Source organism: Lissotriton vulgaris, chromosome 9 (assembly GCF_964263255.1).
Source record: "Lissotriton vulgaris chromosome 9, aLisVul1.2, whole genome shotgun sequence".
NCBI lineage: Eukaryota > Metazoa > Chordata > Amphibia > Caudata > Salamandridae > Lissotriton > Lissotriton vulgaris.
Window position 1 is genome coordinate 657,666,135 of NC_141697.1, and position 23,451 is coordinate 657,689,585.

Genomic DNA, 23,451 nt, shown 5'->3' on the forward strand with positions numbered 1-23,451 from the left:
TACCTTCCCTCTTACCTTCAGTAACCAGGCCCCTTTCACACAATGCTGCTCAGTTCTATCACTTCAGAGGAGAATGTCCTGTCCGAGGAAGATCCTGTGACAGGGTGGTGCCAGTCCGGGCCCCCAGGTCCTTTTGTGCTGGGACGAGCGTTGCGATCCGCCTTGGCGGCTCACTGTCCGCCATCCCTCCATCCAGTCGCTCGCCTCCTCCGGTGAATCAAAGAATTATGCCTTCTCCCCATCGATGACCTTTAGGGGAGCCTGAAACAGCATCATGTACTTCACTCCATGATCCCTAAGGGGCCGTTTCACTCCATCAAATGACCTGCTTTGTCGCTGCACTTGCAAAGTGAAGTCTGGGAAGAAACTGACGGTGGCATTCTCGAGCCGCAGATCGCTGGACACTCTCGATGCCTGCAGGATGAAATCGCGATCGCGATAGTTCAGGATCCGCGCTATGATGGTACACGGAGGGGCTCCTGGCTTCGACCTTCCCCCCAGCGCGCAGTTGGCGCGCCCCCCACAGAGAAGAAATTGGAGAGGCACTTCGGCTTGAGTCGGTTGAGTATCAGGTCCTCCACAAAGTAGCCCATGGAGGGGCCCTCATGTCCGTCCGGGACCCCCACGATTCGGACATTGTTGCGCCTCGTCCGGCCCCTCCTGATCCTAGAGGCGGGCGGCGATGTCCACCTGATTCTTCGTGAGTGCGGCAACCTGCTCCTCGAGCCTTTTCGTCTTTGATTGTAGGCTGCCTATACCGCTCTCCGCCTCCGACATCTTATCCAACATTTTACTAAAGTCTGCCCGCAGCAGGTTGACCTCTTCCTTCACCGAGTCAAGTTTGGGCTCCATAGTACCCCTCATGTCCTTCAGGGCTCCGCGCATCTCCTGAATAGCCAGCATAATGTCCTTAAGCAAAGGGCCCGACCCCCCTCCCGCCACCTCGCCTGCGTGCGTTTACTTCGCGGGCCCTTCTCTCTGCCCACACTGACGGTGTAATTATCCATTGAGTTTGTTTGGCTCTGAGTTAATGGCCGGTAAGCCCATAGTGCAGTCACCCACTGTGCCACTCACTGTCTCCGGCTGGACTCCACTCCACGACCCGCACCCTGGTCTCTCCTCCGGGCCCCGCTCAGCTGACACCCAAATAACGGTAAGACACCCACCGCGGGCCTTCGCTGCAGTTGCAGAGCTCACTTATCCAACTCTGTCCACAAGGCCCCAACCAGGCCGCTCCGCCACCCATTCTCAGGATCGTACTGGAGCCCCAGACCCACACGTCTGGCACTTCACAGTCCACAAGCCGCCGTTCGCGTATTGTAGGCCCCACTCACCCACGACTTGCACGGGAACAGGAACAGGTGTTGCCCTTTTACCGACTCCGCCTCAAGGATACCAAGAGTCTGTTATAGAAACTAGACTCTCAAGGACCCCGAAGGGGGAAGGGGGAATTTGGATAAAATAATAAACTGAAAAGAGACTGCTCTGGAACTGTTCTTTCAGCTTCTTGTGTCTCGCCCGTTAATTAGCCGAAGCTGTAAAAATTCTAACACAACCAATAGAACAATTGTTAAATGCCTTTCTACCTACTCTTGTGTTTCTTGAAAGTACTATGTCTAACTATTACCTAATTTTCCAGAGACTAGTGCTATTCTTCGATTTTTAATCCTTCTTTTTCTTTCTGAGCACTAATTCCAGTGTTGTAATCTGTAAATACAAGTACATTTATTTCTATCTTTCCTGTGTTTCTATTCTGCTATTTAATTTCTTTCTCTCTACTCTTACCTTCTCCAGAATGTCTTGCTCTTACTATTTTCTTCTAGTAAATGCTCTTCTATTTATTCTTGTAACTTATTCTGTGCATACTTAACAATCTTCTTTTTCAAACAATCTCACATTTTTATGAATGTAGTATCTGAGAAGGTTAACTGGTAAGTATTGTCTCTCCAAACTCTATATTCTTTCTCTGTATTTTCTTCTTGATTATTTGAATACAAAGTCTCACTATTACTTGGATACAAAGTCTCTATGTAAGTTTCTTCTTAGAATTTGCAATTGCCTTCAAATACGCTGCGCCCACTTATCTCTCTATACTCCTCTGTAGATACTGGATACCGTCGAACTCCTGACCGCCGGAGAACTGGAGCGTGAGGTGAGTCAAGACTTGACGCGGTTTTTTCTAAACTGAGCTCATAAAATAAGTGAAAGAAATAAGGGGAGGAAATAGAGGGGGAGAAGGTCTGTGTAGAATTACGGTCCAAACAAGGGAAAGAACCGACACTCAAACAGGATAAAAATGCGGGTAAACTGGACCTCAAAAGCTTGATGCCTATTCTCCTATTGTCTCAGGTGAAGTGCGCAGTAGGATGGGATCGCGGGCTTCACCAAACCGCTAGCACCTGGTTATTGAGACAACAACTAGACCACTGACTCCTCTCCTGAGTCAGCAGCCATCTTGAAGTTCCGGTCATGAACAGCGGAACTCCAGCAGAGGTTCTGAGTGGAATGTTCTCCTTTAACACGACATTTCTTGGTTTTCAGGGTACAAATTGCGTGGATTTGGCCAGTCACGGTCTTGGGAGGCCTGACAGTACCCCCCAACAAAGGTGGTCCTTTCTCTCTTGGTTTCCTCTGAAACATTTTATGAAAGCATTTCACTAATCGAGGAGCATGAACATCCGAAGCTATCTCTCAAGATCGTTCTTCCGGACAATAACCCTTCCAGTTCTCCAGAAATTCGTTTAGAGTCTAAAATTTCCTTAACTTCAAATTCTACTCCAGACTCTAAGTGAATGGGTTTTGGTGGTGCATTTTTGCGTAATTCTGGTGACGTTTTCTTTAATAAGGAGACATGAAAAACTGGATGGATCTTCATTTTGACAGGCAATTTCAAACGATAGGTTACTGGATTGATTTGTTTGTCAATTGGGTAGGGCCCAATGAATCTAGGGAAGAACTTCCTATTTCCTTTCAATCTCAGATTCTTTGTGCTTAACCACACCTCTTCACCTTCCTGTAAACTAGGGACTCTTTCCTCTTTTTATCAGCATAGCTTTTATACTTCTTTTTAGCCTGTTCTAAATTCTGAGAAGCCCTTCGTTGAGTTTGTTGTAATTCAGCGATTCAATCTTTAACTGCTGGAAGCAAGATTTCAGTGTGTTTTACTGTGGAATTTGGGTGTCTGCCATAATTTAGATAGACTAGGGAATACCCTGTTGACACATTCCTACCATTATTGTGTGCAAACTCTGCCGCCCACAAATAATCTGGCCATTCTCCACCCTGTTGTAACAAAAATAATCTCAAGTACTGCTCTAACTCTTGGTTGACTCTCTCAGTTTGTCCGTCAGTTTCGGGATGATAGCTGGTGGAGTACCTAGCCTCTATTCCCAAATCACTTAGAAAAGGCCTCCAGAAATGGGATAAAAACTGAGAACCTCGGTCTAAAATATCAATCTTGGGAATTCCATGAATTTTGACTACTTGAGTACTGAAATGACTTGCTAACTGTTTGGAAGTTGGAACCCCCTTTAAGGCCAAAAAGTGCGCATTTTAGTGAATGCATCCACTACCACCCATATTGTATTGTAACCCTGGCTGGAAGGTAAGTCAACAATTAGATCCATAGTGATTGTGTGCCACAGAGCAGGAGGGGTGGGAATGGGTTCTAACAGCCCTTTTGGAGCCTGCCGTTCAGATTTTCCCTGAGCGCAGATTTCGCAGGTTTTCACATAATGTCTATATCAGAGGTCATACGCGGCCACCAGTAATGTCGCTTCACTAATTCCTCTGTCTTAGCTTCTCCTTTATGCCCAGACAAGGGGTGATCATGACACTCAAATAGCACTTGGTTCTGTAATTCCTTGGTTGGCACGTACAAGGATCCCTTGTGATAGGGCAGTTGACCTCGGATTTCTCGGTCCGCTCCCTCCTTGACCCATTCTTGCATGTCTTTCGGACTCATGACTTGAACATTCTGCTCTCCAAACCTAGCAGATGTGGTGGTACAGATGATTTTTGAGTTGGTTATAATGGTTTGACTCTCTCCCAGCGACCTCTGAACCTCCGTTCCAATTCCAGACAAGGCATCCGCCTTTCCATTTTGAGCCCCTGGTCGGTAAGTGATCACAAAGTCAAATTCAGCAAAATATAATGACCATCTAAGTTGTCTGGGCGTTAAGGTTTTAGCGGATTTCAAAAAATTTAAATTTCGATGATCAGTAAGGACCGTTACTTGATGCCTGGCCCCCATAAGGTAGTGGCGCCACTCTTTGAAAGCCAACAATTCTTTTTCCATAATTGTGTAGTTCTGTTCCGCAGATGTTAGCTTCCTTGACCTGTAAACTACTGGATGCAGTTGACCAGTTTCTTTATGCCTCTGGGACAGTATGCCACCTATCGCTTGGTCAGAGGCATCTGTCTCCACATAAAATGGTTCAGATGGCGCAAGAAGGCCGCTACTGCGTTCTAGAGGACAGTCGCACTCTACTCCCTCTCCCGACTAAGAATGCAGTCGGCATCCTAGCATGGATATGCTGATCTCCTATGGGCTAACCAAGAACCAGGCAAGGACAAGTACTGGCGTTGAGCTCCGGATAAAGAAAGGGATTTCGGCGGCACTGTGGGCTCTGAAAAAATACTGGAGAAACTTGTACCGCGACATCAAAATATCCTGGGGGATATCTCAGCGTACGAGACTAGACAAGGAAAAAGAGAAGCCTCCGCCGGCCCCAAATACCATGAGTAAGGTGCTAGGACAGCAGGAGGAATCTGGCACTGGGGCCGTACCGGAGATGCCTCTATCAAGTAAGCGGTCGACCCCTGAAAACACTGCATCCTCAAAAGAACAGCAGAAGAAAGCTGAAAGGGCCGAAAAGGCCGGAAGAGAGAAGAAACTGGACCCGAGGATGACAAAGGCCGCAGCAGCCGGCACCAAAGCACAGCGGGAACCACAACAGGACAGCGGACTTCAAGGTAAAGAAACTGCGATCCTACAGCGGGCCAACTCCTCGCAGGTCAAAGATACTAATTTAAGGCAGCCTACCTTATCAGAGTCCTTCGCAGCAAAACCGTCGGCAGGATCGGTAGGACTGGCAGGAGCGGCGGCTAGGCCTTCGGTGAGTCACCCTTCCTCGGTAGACGCCGGGACAGAGAACGCTGTCCTCGAGGACGCAAGCGTCATGGTTGCCGGGCAACTGGAAGGAGCAGTCCCGGAGTGTACGCCTCCCGCGGAAACCGGTCATGGAACCGAAGGCTCGGACAACGTAACACTGGTGAGCGGGGGGGTGGTACCAGAGGGGGCAGGGGCTGCTCTGGGTGTTACAGAGAGGCAGAATAACTTGCAGATGCTGGACGCTTTGCTGCAAGTCGAAGCAGGACTTAGCAGCGATAGGAGGCAGAATCATGATGAGAAGTGGGGGAGCCTGACAAGCCTGGATTCGCAGCAAGAGCGAGGGAACAGCAAAGGGGCAAAGGGGGCTCACCAGAAGGAGACAGGTTCTTCTCCGTTAAAGAAGGATCAGATTCCACCCACACAAGCGATCAGGAGGAGGGCAGCTCCACAGACCCCACAACGGATTCAAATGGTAGTAGCGGCTCCAGGGGTAAAAGCACCCAAAAGAAAAGGAGATCTGCGGCAAGGCGGGAAGGAGGAGGTTCTCCAACTAGCATGAATAAAAAGCTATTATGGGACTACTCTGCCACCTCTAGTCTATATCGTGAAAACAACCAGGGGGTAGGGGCTGCCGGAGGGACGAACGTTGGATCCCCATCGCAGCACTCTACACTGGACTTAATGTTTAATACACTGAAGCAGATGCAGGTGGAGGCTAGGGCAGAAAGCCGGAGAGCTAGGCAAGGCACGAAAAAGATCCAAGCATCGCTTAGGAAAATGAACAAGAAATACGAAGAAGTCGAGGAGAGAGTAGCTCAAGTGGAGGAAAGAACTGGTAGACTGAGGTAACGGATTGGCAGACCTTTAAAATGGAGCATGGGAAGGTTGTGGAAGACCTTCAGTGGAAGATCGAAGTTTTTGAAAATCGCCAGAGACGAAACAATGTGAGACTGCTTGGACTGGAAGAGGGGGTGGAAGGGCAGGACGCAAGAGGGTATGTTATTAAGTTGTTGAAGGGTGCTTTTCCTGAGGCTCAGTGGCAATGGGAGACGGAGGTCCAAAGGGCGCACAGATTCCCATTGACTCTTAAGAAGAAACGGGGGGAAATCAAGACACTCTGCCTAGGGCGATGCTTGTGTTCCTAGGGAACTTTTTGGCAGGGGAAGAAATAATGGAGAGAGCCAGGCCGGATGCAAAGAAAACATATGATGGGGTTACTTTCTTCGCAAGACCGGACTTCTGTCATGTGACAGTTGAAAGGAGGTGGAAACTCAGGCAATTAATCACTCCTTTCCAGCGCCAAGGCTAAGAGGCATACCTAATGTTCCCAGCAAAAGTAAAAGTTATCACTGGGGGACAGACTAGGATGGTTTTTTCGGAGATTAAGGCAGGAGAATTCCTAGTGGAGCTTACTGAGAATCACAGGGGGAAAAACAACAGAGGGAAAGGCCCATCCATTATCCCATAGGGGCAGTTTTATGACAGGTACATGGCTGATACGCAGGATAGATCATTAATGGGTAAGGGAAGGAGAAGGAGGCGACACTACAACCTATAGCAGTCACACATAGGTCATGTATGACCTATTTGCCTGTAAATGGGGGGGGTGGGAAGGCAGGGGGAGGGAGGGGGGCACGAGGGGTTGGTGATGGTTGTTTGGTAATTACAGCACAAAAGGAGAAGATACACAGACACATTTCTGCACTAGTCACACTAGCAGAGGGCAGGACTAACTGGGTATATAGCAAGGAAACTTTCAGCAAGTATAGATGGCTTTAAGGATCGCCTCTATAAATATTTGTGGCCTAAAAGATGGAGGGAAAAGGCAGAAGGTGGCTGCTATGCTAAGATTGTTGAAACTAGATGTAATCTGCCTACAGGAGACACATATTGAGGGGAATAACAAATCTTTGCTGGATCAAATGGGGTTCGAGGTCCTCGCACACACAAAGCAAGGAACTAAGACAAGAGGGGTCGCCATATTCGCTAATAAGGGCGTGATGAAAGTTAAAAAGAGAAAAGAGGATCAGTGGGGGAGATAGGCAATGATCAAAGGACTCTGTTTATGGCTCCACTGATGACGAACCAGATGTTTTCGAATTTTTAGACTTGGAACTACATTTGTGGTCAGAACCTGTAATTTGTTGCGGGGATTTTAATATCAACGGTCTGGCGGGCTTGGGAAAGGATGGGAGGGGGTGTTTATGGGGGTCGGAAGAAGAGAACATGTAAGGCTATCTGCAATTTAGCGCGACATAATGCATTAGTGGATGTGTGGGCCCAGAACAATCCGTCAGGGACAGGTAGTACCTTTTACTCGCCACCACATAGGATGGTGACCAGGCTAGACTACTTTTTGATTTCGAGCTCCTTGCTAGGTGGTAGTCAGATTGAAAGGCTCCCAAGGATACTATCGGACCATAATCCGCTTGTGTTAACCCTGCCACAGGTTGGCAGGGGGGAGAGAAAGGCCTATACATGGACTTTTGAGAGAGGGCTTTTAAGGGAAGAAGACTATATTAATCAGATGCAGGTTTGGATTGGGCAGTTCTGGGAGATCAATAGGGGAACAGCTTCTGCAGGAATGGTCTGGGACGCATTCAAGGCCGGAATTCGGGGAGAATCTCTGAGCTACACGCTTCAGAGGAGAAAACTGCGATAGATAAAAGGATCAGGGACTTTGCAGAGCTAGAAGACCACTTAATCCTCGCCATTTCCAACCCAGATTCAATAGAGGAGATACTAGTAAAGATAGAACTAAATAAAGCAGAGGCTAGTGAAAGTATGGCAAGAAGGGCGGCAGGTAACTACCTGGCTAAAAAAGAAAAATGCTATGAGTATAATGAGAGAGTAGGCCACCTTTTAGCAATCCGCACCAGACAGAATATGGCAGCAGGGGAAATAAAGGAAATTAATGACGGCGTGGGTGGGGTTGTAAATAAGATAGAAGAGGTACGGGAAGTTTTTAGAAAATTCTATGCAGCCCTATATGATCACAACCCTCTTAACAAAGAATCGGAAATCGTGGAATATTTGGCAGACATACCACACGTAGCGCTAAACGAAGAGGGAAAAGAGGCACTAGATCTTCCGCTGACTCTGCAAGAAATACAGGAGCTGTTAAAGAACTCAGTTCCACACTCCTGGGCGGGGGCAGATATTATAGTGATTCTCAAGAAGAATAAACCTCCGTTAGAACCTGGGTCCTACAGACCAATCACGCTCATGAACGTGGACGCTAAAATGCTTTCTAAAACACTGGCACAGAGGTTAAGCAAGGTAATTGAGAGTTTAGTTAGCACTTCACAGCACAGATTTATTCCAGGGAAAGGGACCACACAGCACACAAGGCAAATAATCACCATTTTAGATACTACGGGGGTTGCAGGAGACCCTGTCGCGGCTGTATTCCTGGACGCGGAGAAAGCCTTCGACAGGGTTTCCTGGGACTATCTGTGGAAGGCTCTGGAGTGGTTTGGCATAGGCCCGGGATATATTAAAGCAATTCGGGCCTTATATGTAGACCCGACTGCGAGAGTAAGGATTAATAAAGGCTATACAGATGAGTAGAGATAAGGCACAGGACAAGACAGGGCTGTCCGGCCTCGCCCCTCCTGTTCGCGCTGTATTTGGTCCCTATCTCACAAAGGTTCGAGGGGAATATTAACATCCTTCCGGTTAAGCTGCATTGAAAAGAACATAAAGTATTTGCATATGCGGACGACATAGCTATTATTACACCAAACCCAGGGAGAGCTATAGCAGAAATTGAGCAGGAAGCGACAAACTTTGGGGTAGTGTCAGGACATCTGATAAACAAGGGGAAGACGCAGGTCGTTCAAAACAGATTTGTAATATATCATGACATCGGAGTGGTGATGGAAGCAGTATATCTAGGGATAAAGGTTACAGCTGATTTAGATAGACTGGTGGAGCTAAATATGGGGCCCTTATTAGCAAAAGTAAAAGAAAACACTGAAAGGATTCACAATTTACATTTGACTCTGATGGGCCGTATAAACGTGATTAAGATGATAACGTTCCCGAAATTCCTTTTCATTTTTAGAGCTATTCCGTTGTTTTTTGACCACTTATGGTTTAACAAACTAGAAGCAATACTTAATAGGCTCATCTGGGCACAAGGGAAGACTAGGAGAGCTTATCGATATCTCACGTTACCTAGGGAAAAGGGGAGCTGGGGGGCCCCAGACTTCAGGCTTTACTACTGGGCAGCGGCTTTGCAGTATTTTCAGGGGCTGATAGGGGCGGGGGAATGGAGCAAATGGATGGCAGACTTGGTTTCACTAATGTATATACTGCACTGTTGGGTGGTGAGGCTGAGAATGGTTTTCTGAACATAATTGATTTTAGTTATTTTAAACATACAAGGTTTAAGACACTAAGAGCGGCATATAATATCTGGAAGGCGATCTCAAAAAAACTGGGCTTAGGCAGGTACAATAGCTATACACGACTCTACAGGAATCACTCACTACCGGGGGATATTTTTAGGGACACGGTCATGAGGGACTGGGATAACAAGGGGATTATGAAGCTTGGGAACCTTATGGATCACCAGAGGGGTATCCTACAGTTTCATGAATTACAAACAAAGTTCAAGCTAGAAGGTAGTAGCTTCTTCAAGTACCTGCAGGTAAGAAGCTATTTCGCATATAAGCAGGGTGGCCCACTAGGATTTGGCCAATGTCGAGTAATGGAATATATAGAACGTTGTACTCACTTCACAATCAGGCAGCTATGTGCAGAACTCTACGCAATTAAATGCAACGACAGGGAACAATATGCCACAAAGTGGGTAGAGAAAGTGGGTACACAGCCAGAGGGCTTCCAGTCATCTCTTTATCTGGGACGTACTGTTTGATGCTCAGCGACACTACAATCGCAGCATTATAAGACACTCTATTCGCTGTATCACACTCCGGCCAGAATTGCACAATGGGGCGGAGTCTCGGGAATAACCTGTCCGCGTTGTGATTCAAGCAATGCAGATATTGTCCATATGTTTGCACAATGCCCACAACTGTATTCTTTAAAGGTAGCTATCGAGAAGTTCATGGAGGGCTCACTAAGAATTGAGGTCAAACTCTCAGATGTATTAATAATCTTGGGGGTGGTGGAAGGGGTAGAGGGCCTACCCACGGAGTTTTTGTTCATGGCAGCCGCAGTTTATCGAATTTGTATAGCAAGGGGGTGGCTGGATAGGGCTCCGCCAACGTTTCAAATCTGGATTGCAAGATTACTCTCTACCTATAATTTGGAGAAAGCAATTTACAATAGAAAGGGGCGAAGAGCTAGAGCATTGGGGGGGAAGATTTGGCGACCTATAGTTAATTGGAAAAATGCGATGGATACTGGAGGTATGTCGGGTGATGGGTGCGGGGATGCATCTCTGGCAACTGTCTAAAAAACACAAATGTTTATACGTTTATGTTTATGCTTGATTTTTTTTCTTTTTATGTTCTTTCCTCTCCCCTTTGTGTATTGTACTGTTTGGAAACATTTGTGTCATGGCATAGTATTGGTATATTTTGATTGAGTGTGCTGTAACACTTATTGGAACTTTTTTGGAAAAATGCAAACTTTTTAATTAAAAAAAATAAATGAAATGGTTCAGACGGATCGGCATGTAATAGCACTGGGGCTTAAGTAAAACTTTCCTTTAATGAGTTAACGGCCTCCTCAACTTCTTTGGTCCATTCAAAACGAACACCCTTGCGGAACAATTTGATAAGAGGCAGAATCTTCCTGGACAATTCACCAATAAATCTCCTGTAGAAATTCACAAAACCAATAAAACTCTGCACTTCCTTCACACAGGTACGAGATTTCCAATCCACAACTGCCTGGATTTTATATTCATCCATATTCATCCCTGTAGGAGAGAGGATAAATCCCCAAAACTACACCTTAGAAACATTAGAAGCAATTTTCCCAGTTTTACGAACAGCCGATTCTCCCTGAGTTTCGGTAAAACTTCTCTTACTTGCTCTTGGTGCGTGCATGTGTCTTCTGAAAATAGCAAGATATCATCGATATAGACAATTACACATTGATCGATGTATTCTCTCAGAATGTCATTGATAAAGTGTTGAAAAGCTGCCGGCGCATTACATAACCCATAAGGCATTACCTGGTTCTCAAATAATCCAATCTTGTCCTGAAGGCATTTTTCCATTCGTCACCCTTCTTCAGCCTGATTAAATGATAGGCTCCCCTCAGGTCTAGTTTGGTGTATATCCGTACACTTTTGACCTGGATCAGCAAACCAGAAATGAGTGGAAGAGGGTAAAGATTCTTCTTTGTAATTTTATTGATGGCACAATAGTCTATACTGGTTCTTAGATCACCTTCCTTCTTAGGTACAAAAAACAGAGGCGAAGAGACTGGGGATTTGGACAGCCGGATGAAACCATTTGCTAAATACTTGTCTAAGTATTCCTTCAGGTGTTGGTGTTCTCTCTCGGTTAGTGCATAGACTCGACTGCAAGGTAGATTGGTGCCAGGTTTCAGATCTATTGTACAGTCACAGGTTCTATGAGGAGGTAATTGTTCCGCTTCTTTTTCATTGAAAACGTCCTCAAAATCTCGATATTCTGGAGGTATTTCCTGTGAGTTGATAACGCAAACCGCCGCAACTGTCATACATAGTGAATGAGCAGGGTTGTTCTTGTAATCTTTGTCTTGCCTTCCAAAACAATTCTCCTTACAGTAATTTGAATTCATTGCAATTGTTCTGGTGCTCCAATCGATAGTGGGATTGTGTTCTGTCAGCCATGGCAGTCCTAGAATGAGCTGAAATTGAGGTGCATCAATTAAATTAAATCTAATGACTTCTTTGTGCCTATCACTGGATATCATCTGCAAGGGTTCTGTATGGCTCACAATCGGTCCAGACGAAAAGTTAGTACCGTCCACTGCTCTCACTGGTTCACTTTTAGGTTTTTGGATGGCTCTTAAACCTACCGTTGATGCAAATTTTAGATCACAAAAATTTCCAGGGGCCCCAGAATCCACCATCACCGACACATCTGTTAGAGTTATCTCCCGGAGTTTGATCACCATAGACTGAACCAAATGAGGCGAGGAGGACTGAAGTGTATTTGCCAGCTGGTGTTCTTTCGGAGTTGATTCTTGATTAGCATCCACCAGTCCAACTCCTCCTACTGGTGGTGCTTCGAGTTTTCCTTCGGTCTAAAAGAGGTTTTGGGTTTCTTCGGACAACCTCTAACAAAGTGTCCATTTGAGCCACAGTACATGCATACATTTCCAGCTCTTCTTTTTTCCTTTTCTTCTTTCGTCAATGGGCCTCTTATAGTTCCAATTTGCATGGGCACAGTAATGGATTGTCCTTCCACAGCTCGGTTATAATCTGATCGGGCTCTATCAAATCTGGTTACTGCTGGTTTGAAATCTTTCCACTTTTCGCCTTTTCTTTCGCCTTGACGGAAATCGATTTCTAGTACTAAATCTACTAGTTCTGATATTTCAGTAGGTCGATTAGGTATTTGCGCCAGCGCATCCTTGAGTTCATCTCATAATCCACGATAAAAGACTGCTGCCCTTTTACTCTCTGGCCAGTTGGTTTCTACTACCAGCTTATTAAATTGGGCAAGGTAAGCCACGAGGTCTCGGTTGCCTTGTCGTAATTCAAGTAAATCATTGTCTACGGCTTGTGATATTCTTCGTCTGTCAAAAATTTGAAGGAATTCTTTCTGAAACTCATCATAGTTCTGCAAAATTGGATCATCCCTGGAAACTAGGGGCATCGTCCAAGATGCTGCGTTGCCACTTAAATATGACAGGGCAAACGCCACTCTTGACTGCGCATCTAGGAAAATTGAAGGGCGACACAGAAAGTGAAGGGAACATTGGGTGAGGAATATTTGTGCCTTTTGTGGATCCCCAATAAATCGCTCTGGTGGGGTCAGTGGAATAACCGGAGACTTAAACCTTTCCTGAACAAAACAGATCTTAAAACTGCAGTACAAGCGCTGGTCATATCAAGGCTCGAATATGGGTGCACTACCCTGGCTGGACTCCCTAAGATCTCAAGTGCCCCATTGAAAGCTTGTCTTAATGCAGCCACAAGGCTGATAGTGGGATCAAAAAAATTCGACCACATCTCACCTCACCTGAAAATGCTAAACTGGCTGCCGTTAGAAGCAAGAATTCAATTCAAATTGGCATGCATCACTCATAATGCAATTCACCACAAAACTCCAGGTTACCTGGCCCAGAAAATTACGCCATCCGGAGTTAACCGGCCTTCTAGGAGCAAATCGGACTTTCTTTTGAAACCGGCTCGCTTCAGCAAGAAAAAGACGTATGACCAGGCATTCTCAGGAGCAGTACCGAGAATTTGGAATGCACTCCCACCAAACATCAGAAGAATTACATCCATTGCAACCTTAAAAAAGGAAGCAAAATCGTACTATATGAGCAAATTTCTTCCATAAGGACTATATGGGAGGCCTGCTATCTATAAACTGCCCAACTTTATTACTGAATGTATATATGTCTATATGCTAAACTGAAGTGTAAAACATTATGATGGATGAAACACTATTTTAAAGAGCTATGCCACACCACACTGGGTCATGATCAAAGATGATCATGTATTTTAACTGCGCCATGGCAACTGTATTATTGAATGTATATATGTCTATATGCTAAACTGAAGTATGAAACATTGACAACTGATGAAACGCTACTGTAAAGCGCTCTGATACCCTACACTGGGTCATGTTCGCGCTATAGAAAACACTTAATAAATAAATAAATAAGTTAGTTGGTTGGAACCTTCAGCTGTAGCCCCTACGCTCTCTCTTCCTGCACTAAAAGGTTGTCCCATTCTTTGTGCTAACTCCGCTGTTTCCTTTCTAGATTTTACACCTTCCTGTTTTAGATTTTGGTTTTCCTCCCTAACAGCTATCAATTCCTTTTGAATGCCCTCTAGAACCGTTCCCAAGGTTTGTAGGTTAATGCCCTCTGCCATCCTGTTCGGGTGCAATCACTAACGTGGGCACTTCACTCTGTCAGGGACTACAGTGAATTCTTACCACAACTTGCACAGGAACAGGTGTTGCCCTTTTCCCGACTCCGCCTCAAGGATACCCAGAGTCTGTTATAGAAACTGATTGAGTGATTGATAGGCTTTATTTCGGTATACAAGTACCATAAAAGCAATACAAAAGCACAATTCATAATGATATCATATACATTCTGTTACACATAATTGTTAAAAATGGATACAAGAATTGGTTTAAGAGGTTAAAACAAGGATTAAATTGATAGTTAAAGCCTTCTGTTACAAATCAACCAAGTGCATTTCAAAAATTTTGCCACAGCGCATACAATCACAGAGGATGTGTCAGTCATTAAAATACGCATCACCGCTGAGCACTGACGAATACCCAAACGTCTACAGAGTGGTTTAAGCCAACGAGACCGCGGGGCACAATAGTCCGGGCATTCAAAGAAGATGTGGGCCACTGACTCTATGCGGGTAGGACAGGATGCACAAAAAGGGGAAAGTTGGTGAGGGCGCTTCCAGCGCGCAACTACCTCCCCTACAGGTAGGGTTCCCACACGAAACTTAAAATACAGGGTGCGGTCAAAAGGGATAGAAATAATGTCTAAATAGGTTTCGTAAGCCACCACATCCTTAATTCTCACAAAAGCTACTGTTGCATTAAAATGGCATGAGTCTAAATGTAATTTTGCAGAGACCCAGTTCCAGTACAGCTTTTTCACTGTAGCCTTTGGTGGGGCAGATTTCGTAGCCCAAGCATCGGGTAACCCTATTTCCATTAACAGTCTTTTGACATCCCTCAGCCACTTGATCCTGGACCACCCTGCCATATCCATGACCTCAGACAGAGCTTCAGCGTAGGAGACCAATTCGGGCACTCGCCAAAACCTCGCCCAAAGAAGCAGTGGGCGAAGCTGCGCTTGGTCCCCGATGGGTCTACAACCTAGATCCAGTAATACTGGCACATTTGGAGTACTCCGTGGCAAGGCCATCAGATCTTTCAAAAACTTGGTCTCCGATTTCACTATTGGGTCTAGGTTGCATGTGCCCCACAACTCCGCCCCATATAGGGCGTCACTGACCCCTCTCGCTTTATATATTTCCACTACTGGGGCAAGAGGTTTACTGGATGAGGAGCGTTGTTTCTTAAGTAGTGCTCCTCCTACCCTTTTATGTCCCAGTAGCATTTTGTAAATGTGTGGATTCCAGGAAAGGGAGTCGTTGAGGCGGATACCCAAATAGTCAAATTCGGAAACTCTCTCTAATGGCTCGGAGTTCAAGGTTGGAAGCCTGCCAAGTTTCCTAGGGGGGTTCATGACCAGGAACTTAGTTTTGTCTGTGTTTATTACCAAGCCTCTCGACAGACAAAACTCCTGAAAGCTATTTAAGAGGCTCTGCAGACCCATTGGGGACTTAGAAATAAGGAGAGTGTCGTCTGCAAAGAGCAGTGTGGGAATCCGTTTGCCCGCCAGTGAAGGAGCGTCCGAGGGAGTTCCAAGTAGATGGTCAACCACTCCGTTTACATAAAGCGAAAACAGAGTGGGCGCTAAGACACATCCCTGGCGGACGCTCCTTCCCACAGGAATTCTTTCTGTTTTTTCACCCTTCGTGTCCCATCGCACTTGAGCAAAGTTACCATCATGAAATTTTAACAATAAAAACTGTATTATCGAATGTATATATGTCTATATGCTAAACTGAAGTATGAAACATTAACGACTGATGAAATGCTACTGTAAAGCCCTCTGATACCCTACACTGGGTCATGTTCGCGCTATAGAAAACACTTAATAAATAAATAAATAAATAAATAAGTTAGTTGGTTGGAACCTTCAGCTGTAGCCCCTACGCTCTCTCTTCCTGCACTAAAAGGTTGTCCCATTCTTTGTGCTAACTCCGCTGTTTCCTTTCTAGATTTTACACCTTCCTGTTTTAGATTTTGGTTTTCCTCCCTAACAGCTATCAATTCCTTTTGAATGGCCTCTAGAACCATTCCCAAGGTTTGTAGGTTAATGCCCTCTGCCATCCTGTTCGGGTGCAATCACTAACGTGGGCACTTCACTCTGTCAAGGACTACAGTGAATTCTTACCACAACTTGCAGAGGAACAGGAACAGGTGTTGCCCTTTTCCCGACTCCGCCTCAAGGATACCCAGAGTCTGTTATAGAAACTAGACTCTCAAGGACCCCGAAGGGTGAAGGGGGAATTTGGATAAAATAACAAACTGAGAAGTGACTGCTCTGGAACTGTTCTTTCAGCTTCTTGTGTCTCGCCCTTTAATTAGCCGAAGCTGTAGAAATTCTAGCACAACCAAAAGAACAATTGTTAAATGCCTTTCTACCTACTCTTGTGTTTCTTAAAAGTACTATGTCTAACTCTTACCTAATTTTCCAGAGACTAGTGCTACTCTTCGGTTTTTAATCCTTCTTTTACTTTCTGAGCACTAATTCCAGAGTGTTCTAATCTGTAAATACTAGTACATTTATTTCTATCCTTCCTGTGTTTCTATTCTGCTATTTAATTTATTTCTCTCTACTCTTACCTTCTCCAGAATGTCTTGCTCTTACCATGTTCTTCTAGTAAATGTTCTTCTATTTATTCTTGTAACTTATTCTGTGCATACTTAACAATCTTCTTTTGCTTTTCAAACAATCTCAAATTTTTATGAATGTAGTATCTGAGAAGGTTAACTGGCAAGTATTGTCTCTCCAAACTCTCTATTCTTTCTCTGTATTTTCTTCTTGATTATTTGAATACACAGTCTCTCTAATACTTGAATACTAAGTCTCTCTATTACTTGGATACAAAGTCTCTGTACGTTTCTTCTTAGAATTTGCAATTGCCTTCAAATACACTGCGCCCACTTATCTCTCTATTCTCCTCTGTAGATACTGGATACCGCCGAACTCCTGACCGCCGGAGAACTGGAGCGTGAGGTGAGTGAAGACTTGACGCAGTCTTTTCTTTGAAACTAAACTGAGCTCACAAAATACGGGAAAGAAATAAGGGGAGAAAATAGAGGGGGAGAAGGTCCGTGTAGAATTACGGTCCAAACAAGGGAAAGACACGACACACAAACAGGGAAAAAATGCGGCTAAACGGGAGCTCAGGAGGAGCTTGATGCCTATTCTCCTATTGTCTCAGGTGAAGTGCGCGGTAGGATGCGATCGCGCTTCACCTAATCGCTAGCACCTAATCGCTAGCACCTGGGTATTGAGACAACAACTAGACCGCTGACTCCTCTCCTGAGTCAGCGGCCATCTTGAAGTTCCGGGCATGAACAGCGGAACTCCAGCAGCGGTTCTGAGTGGAATGTTCTCCTTTAACTCGGCATTTCTTAGTTTTCAGGGTACAAATTGCGTGGATTTGGCCAGTCATGGTCTTGGGGGGCCTGACACAGCCTCAAGTCCTTGCCGGCCAGCCCAGCCTCCTCTAGCCCAATACCTCCTGGCACCACACCGACGTGTGCTGGTCCCTGAGGGGGGCGCACACCTCCCGCTCCTTGTGTCCGGTAGAAGCCGGGGCCCTCCTGGCGTGCAGACTCAGCCCGCAGTGTCTCTGAAGGCCCTATAATGAAGGCCTTGCCGCAATCTGCCTGCCTGCGCTCGGTGGCAGGAGCAAAGTCAGCTCACCCCCAACAATCACCACTGCTGCCGGGGTCCGCGCGGAGCAGCCGCACCTCTCTAGGCGGCTTAATGGTCGATGTACCACTGCCCCCCACTGTCTCACCGGCTCTCTCCAAACCACCTCCCGGGTGTCGGATCTTCAGCGCGGACACCGCCGCCTCACTCACTGCGCTCAGGATGGAAAGAGCGGCACACTCCCGCTGGCGGTCGCCACCTCCCTGCTTACTTGCGACGCGGGCTCTCAATCTCCGAGACCGCGGCGGCCATCTTGTCCTCACCGAGCCCACAAGCCACCGGCGCCTGCAGTCACCAACGGAGTTGAAAACGGGGGTCTCGCTGCCAATTGACACCGCCAGCCGCCGCTCTGCTTCTTCCGACAGCGGCAGGTGTCACAAGGATGCACGGATAATGCCGGTTTAGGGGTGTATGGCTCGCTACTCGCTAGGGTGTGCAGCCATCTTCCACGGCTGCAGACCACGCCCCCACTTTTTTTATTTTTGACACAGGTTTCTAAATGGAACTCTGTAATTTGTAATAAATTCGAGTACATCCGAACTTTTTTTTTGAATAGTTTGTAGCTTTATTATGTCATTTTTTTCTTAGTTTTGGCCTCACACGCTCTCCATCACACACGTAGCACAACCTGGTGCTATCCCACAGTTGTGGCAGACTCTTACAAAAGAAATTGATAACAGGATTGACATCTTTTCCTCATTATCTGTATTATTATGCTTCTGTTACCTCTCCTGAAAATATTTCATATGTGATGGTAAAGTTTCATGTCTTGACAAGAACCCGTCTCTTTCACAGAGAGGAGGTGAGGTCTCTATAGTTTGCTGTCTGTGAAATTAGGAGACCTTGATTTTAAAACCAGGGACCTAATGTGCAAAGCCAGTTAACAGTCACAATGCCTGCTCTTAGGAAAACCACAGGATTTGTGACCAGAAAATGTATTTTTTGTATTTACTGAACCCATTTTATAATTTCATGAGTGTTTACTGAATCTCAAATTCGAGGGGTGTGTTTAACTCCTCCCATGCTCATGACGAGCTGAGCTTGTCATGAGCCACGGCACTCCGGTGCTCATGACGAGCTCAGCTCGTCATGGCCCGTGGAACGCTCAGGTGAGGGGAGAATTCCCCCGCTGTGCTGAGCGTTCCACGGGAGACAATACACCTGTGACGAGCAGAGTTCGTCATGAGCACAGGAGCGCCGTAGCTTATGACGAGCTCAGCTCGTCATGAGCATGCAGGCGCTGTGCACGCCCCCCTCCCCCAGCACAGCGGGGGATTATCCCCCGCAGCGAAGGGGTTAAGTCATCCAATCCAAACTAGGATTTGAAATGCTATGTATCAGTGGTTTGCGGGCACAATTCCTGGTGCAAATCATTGAAAGTTTGCCAAGTTTTCGAAGAAGATGGTAACCCCTTCACAAAAGGACCTGTTCCCCTGTATGAATGTATGAAAAGTTTGTTTAGGAATGGGCAGTGACCTATATTGCCGTAAACCTTTTTAAAAAGTCAACTTTTTTTCAAACAGCACCTTTTCCCTTCAGGAAAAGGAGCTGCATTTAAATGCAATGCAATCACTGACCGAAGCTAGCGACCATTTCTGTGATGACATCTGTTGCACCTGTCAGCCTTAGGGTCGTCTTCCCCCAAACGTTTTGCCTAATTGCCTTCAATATTTGCTGGATGTTTGCTGGATGATGGCCTTAGGACTCTGTGCACTTTACTACTGCTACTGTGCGAAAGTGCTTGTGCTCACTCCCCTAAACATGGTTTTATTGGAATATACCTAAATGGGAAATGTAAACTACTTGTAAGTCCCTTATAAAGTGGTATACCATATATCAGCCTGTAACTTAAATGCAACTAGTGGGCCTGCAGCACTTATTGTGCCACCCAACTTAGTAGCACTCTAAAATCTGTCCCTGGCCTGCCATTGCAGTCCGAATGCAGTGTCACACTGCCATGTTGACTTAGCATTTGTATTGCCTTGCCAAGTCTTAAATTCTCCTTTTATTACATACAGGTCACCCCTAAGGCAGGCCCTAGGTGGCCCATAGGGCACAATACTGTGTAATTAAAAGGTTGGACATTTACTTCTAAGTTTTACTTGTCCTGATAGTGAAACATTCCCAAATTCGTTTTCCACTACTCGAAGGCGCATTGCTCCTATAGGATAACATTGGGGATTCCTTATTATATTTATTAAGCTGTAATTCCTGATTCAGAGGAAGTAGATATGTCCTGTTTTGTACCAATGGAACTGTAATGATAAACCCTCTTTAATAGTAAAGTCACATTTTTCATTACGTTTTTGATAATGCAAGTTGACATTCAACTGTTCTTAGGTCTTTGTGCCCACAGCCTGTCTTGGGTCACAGGACTGGGTGTAGCTAACAGTTAGACTTTGTGAATTCCTCCCAGACAAACACAAAATAGAGGAAATATGTGTACCTCAGTGGACCATAATTGGCAGGATGACTGGCAGAGCTGCACACAGCCCCACTTACACCTGAATAGGCTGTGTCCTGTCTCCACACAAAAGGCTTAACAACACTGTACTGTCAGTGCAGCCGGGTTGTAACCAAGGCAGGTGAGTCAGGAAAAAATGTACTATAAAGAACTTTTCTAGAAGCTTCTCCCACATTCCAGGAATGTGACACCAGGGTACAAAATAGGACCTTCAGGCCCACTCTTCTGTTCTCTGCTGGACCTTCAGAAGGACTCTCAGAGGACTGCCTGCTGCGCTGCCCTGCTGTGCGCTCTGTCAGACTGCTGCTGTACCTGGAAAGACTGCTTTGCCATTTGGAGATTACCTTGAACCTTCTGAGACCAGTCCTGCTGTTGAGCCCTGCATTTTTACCTTCACCCAGTTTCACTATAATTGATTCCAAGGCCTTCTGTTCAGAGCCACAGGGACGTAAAAGGCTCCCACCATCTTGATCCCACACCTGGAACCAGTGTGACTGAGCCCTGAACTCCAAAGGGGTTTCCCACCAGTCCTGGACCCTTGGTTGTGGTGCTTAAGATGTCCAAATGGCCAATATCCAAAACTAGAGATGGACAAAATTTGGCCAAAAGAGCTCTAAGAACCAGTAGAAGAACAGGACGAACCTGCTTGCCTAGCAGCCCAGGGTGCATCACCGATTGGGTCAATTTTAGGGCATCTACAGCTAAATTCTTGTTCGCAGCAAATCTGAGTCTGGGATCCTTCGCCAAAGGGGTATCTGACCTCGTGGAACTGTCTTTAGCTACTGCCCTTTGCCCCGTCCCACTAGAGATTTTTTACTTCCATTTCAGTGACTATGTCTGAAGGCCATACAATAACAACGCTCCCTACTCTGCAGCCTTGCTACACTGAATGTCTACCTTCTCAGAAATTTTTCTTTGAGAATTTTTCAAAGTCCGAAGGTAAGTGCTAAGTGGGCACAGCCCACTTCTTGAATCTAAACTGCACTCCATCCCTTTTGGCCTTAACGTTTAACTTTGACCCAGTCTAGCGCAACCAGATGGCTGTGGTTGGCGCTTTGCTCTTTTAGGGACTAGATTGCACTAAAAACATTAAAAATCATAACTCTGGTTCTACTGATTGGATTTTTGTCACTTTGGTGTCAAATTATTTATCAAAATACACTCTATTTTTCTAAATTGGTGTAGGAGTTTCCTTGTGTTGCGTTTTCACGGGGAACATCCTTTTCGACGCGGATTTTACATCGCAGTACTTTTAGAACGCGTCCATTACAACGCAAGTCGTAACCACGACTTGCGCTAGAGGATAAAGAATAGTAAATTTACTATTCCAACACCTTCCCTAGAATCCACGGGGACTGTTGTTGGAATAGTAAATTATTTACTATCCGCGCCCCCAACGCAAGTCGTGGTTACGACTTGCGTTGTAAAAGACGCATTGTAAAAGCACGCGTTGTGGCGGTACGCGTCATACCGTCATACATCCTGTTTTCACTTTATTACTGTTTGTGTGGTGCATAAATACTTTACACATTGCCTCTAAGTTAAGCCTGACTGCTTTTCTGCCAAGCTATGAATGGTGAAGCACAAATTAATTTAATTACTTTTTGTTGTTCATTCTGCAAGAGATTGTTGTGGTTGCTTGACCAGGGCTCACACCCTAGTCAACTAGCAACCCAATTTGTCATCCAACTGTAGTGAGCCTCTAATAGTAGGGACTCTCCTTTTACGACCTATCTCATGAATAGTAATGAGGTAGGTTGAACTGCGACCCACTCCGAATGGTGATTTTGTGATCTCAACTAATAATGCATAGGTCGGTTTTAAGAAATGAAATCAATTTGTAAAAAGTCTGTGCAATTTTCAACAATATTTTGTGAATCAATTCTTAGTACAGCTGGCCCCCGATTCCTAAATAACATTGTCCGATTCCTGGGTTAATCACTGAATCTCTATGTGTCTCACTTTTACTGTTCTGTCAAAATATCTGATTTATCGAAAAAAGGTGGATGACGTTGTTGACATGTTGTGATATTTTTTTAACATGATGCACAAGGTCATAAGTGGTGTGTGATGGGAAGGGGACATACAAATAGATAGCTACCTTAACGCTGGAATTTCAAGGAAGACTGGGGTAGTCAGACTTGGAAACCTAGAAAGTGATTCCAAAGAAGGACCGACTGCACAGCAAGTCTCTCAACCCTTGTCTGTCTTACATGATCTCCAGCTTTATCATCCCTTTCCCTGCACTAGTATTTCCCTTTTTCCAATCATCTAGTTTTTCAGTGCATTACCCGGGATATCCACCACTTCCACTGGCAGTTATAGTCCTACATTCCCTTTTTTTGCTCAGTTATATTTAAATGGTAATCCCAGCACTCTATTTGTTTTTTTTGCTTCTTATATACATAAGTTATGGAAAAACATAGATTTAAGACTGCCAAAACAATCATACTGAATATCCCAAAGAAGAAAGAAAAAGAGTCAAAGAATGGAGAGACAGATCAAAGAGGGGAAGCTGTCACAAGGGATAATAAAAAGAAAAAGAGGCAAAAAGAAGAAAGAGGTTCATCCAATCCATTCCGTGATTGGGCCCCAGATTTTCCGGCCCCTTTCACATCTTCTGCGCCCTTTTAGTCTATATACAGTTAATTCCATTTTGTAAATGGGCAGTAGTCGAGCCCTCCAATTTAAAAATGTAGGTGAGTCGGGACTGAACCATTGGGAAGTTATAACCGCTCTAAGAATAGACATAGAAATGAACAAGAAACCTTCTTCGGCTTTGTTCTTCCCTGCTGAACTTTGTGTCTAATCAACCCCCAAGATTACTAAGGTAGGTGTTGACAGCAGTTCTTTACCGGTAATCTGGACTAAAAATAATTCAATGTCTTGTATGTATTTGGGCAAGTTGGGGCAGGAGAAGAACATATGGATCATGTCAGCAGCCAAGATGCCACATCTGCTGCACGAATTCCCGCGACTACTAGACCATATCAAGATTTTCCCTGGGGTCTAATATAAGTCAAAAGCTGACATACAGTGCTGGGCCCTCAGACTACCAGCTATTAAAGTCTGGTTGGCCAGCTCTAAGGAGGCCACTAATTCTGTACCCTCTTGGCCAAATTTCCTGTCCCACCTCTCATTTTGTGCAATCAAGTCATCGGGTAAACCAGAGATAAGTGTT

The 23,451-nt window shown here is 45.4% G+C and overlaps 1 protein-coding gene across 1 annotated transcript in view; it reads left to right on the forward strand.

Moving 5' to 3' along the window:
• Positions 1-23,451, forward strand: part of LOC147692058 (uncharacterized) — a 222,456-nt gene that overhangs the window by 152,352 nt on the left and 46,653 nt on the right. Inside the window, exons 10-11 of the mRNA XM_086936729.1 lie at positions 2,105-2,152; positions 17,054-17,101. Coding sequence (XP_086792855.1) covers positions 2,105-2,152; positions 17,054-17,101 — 96 coding nt within the window. The remainder of the gene's footprint in view (positions 1-2,104; positions 2,153-17,053; positions 17,102-23,451) is intronic.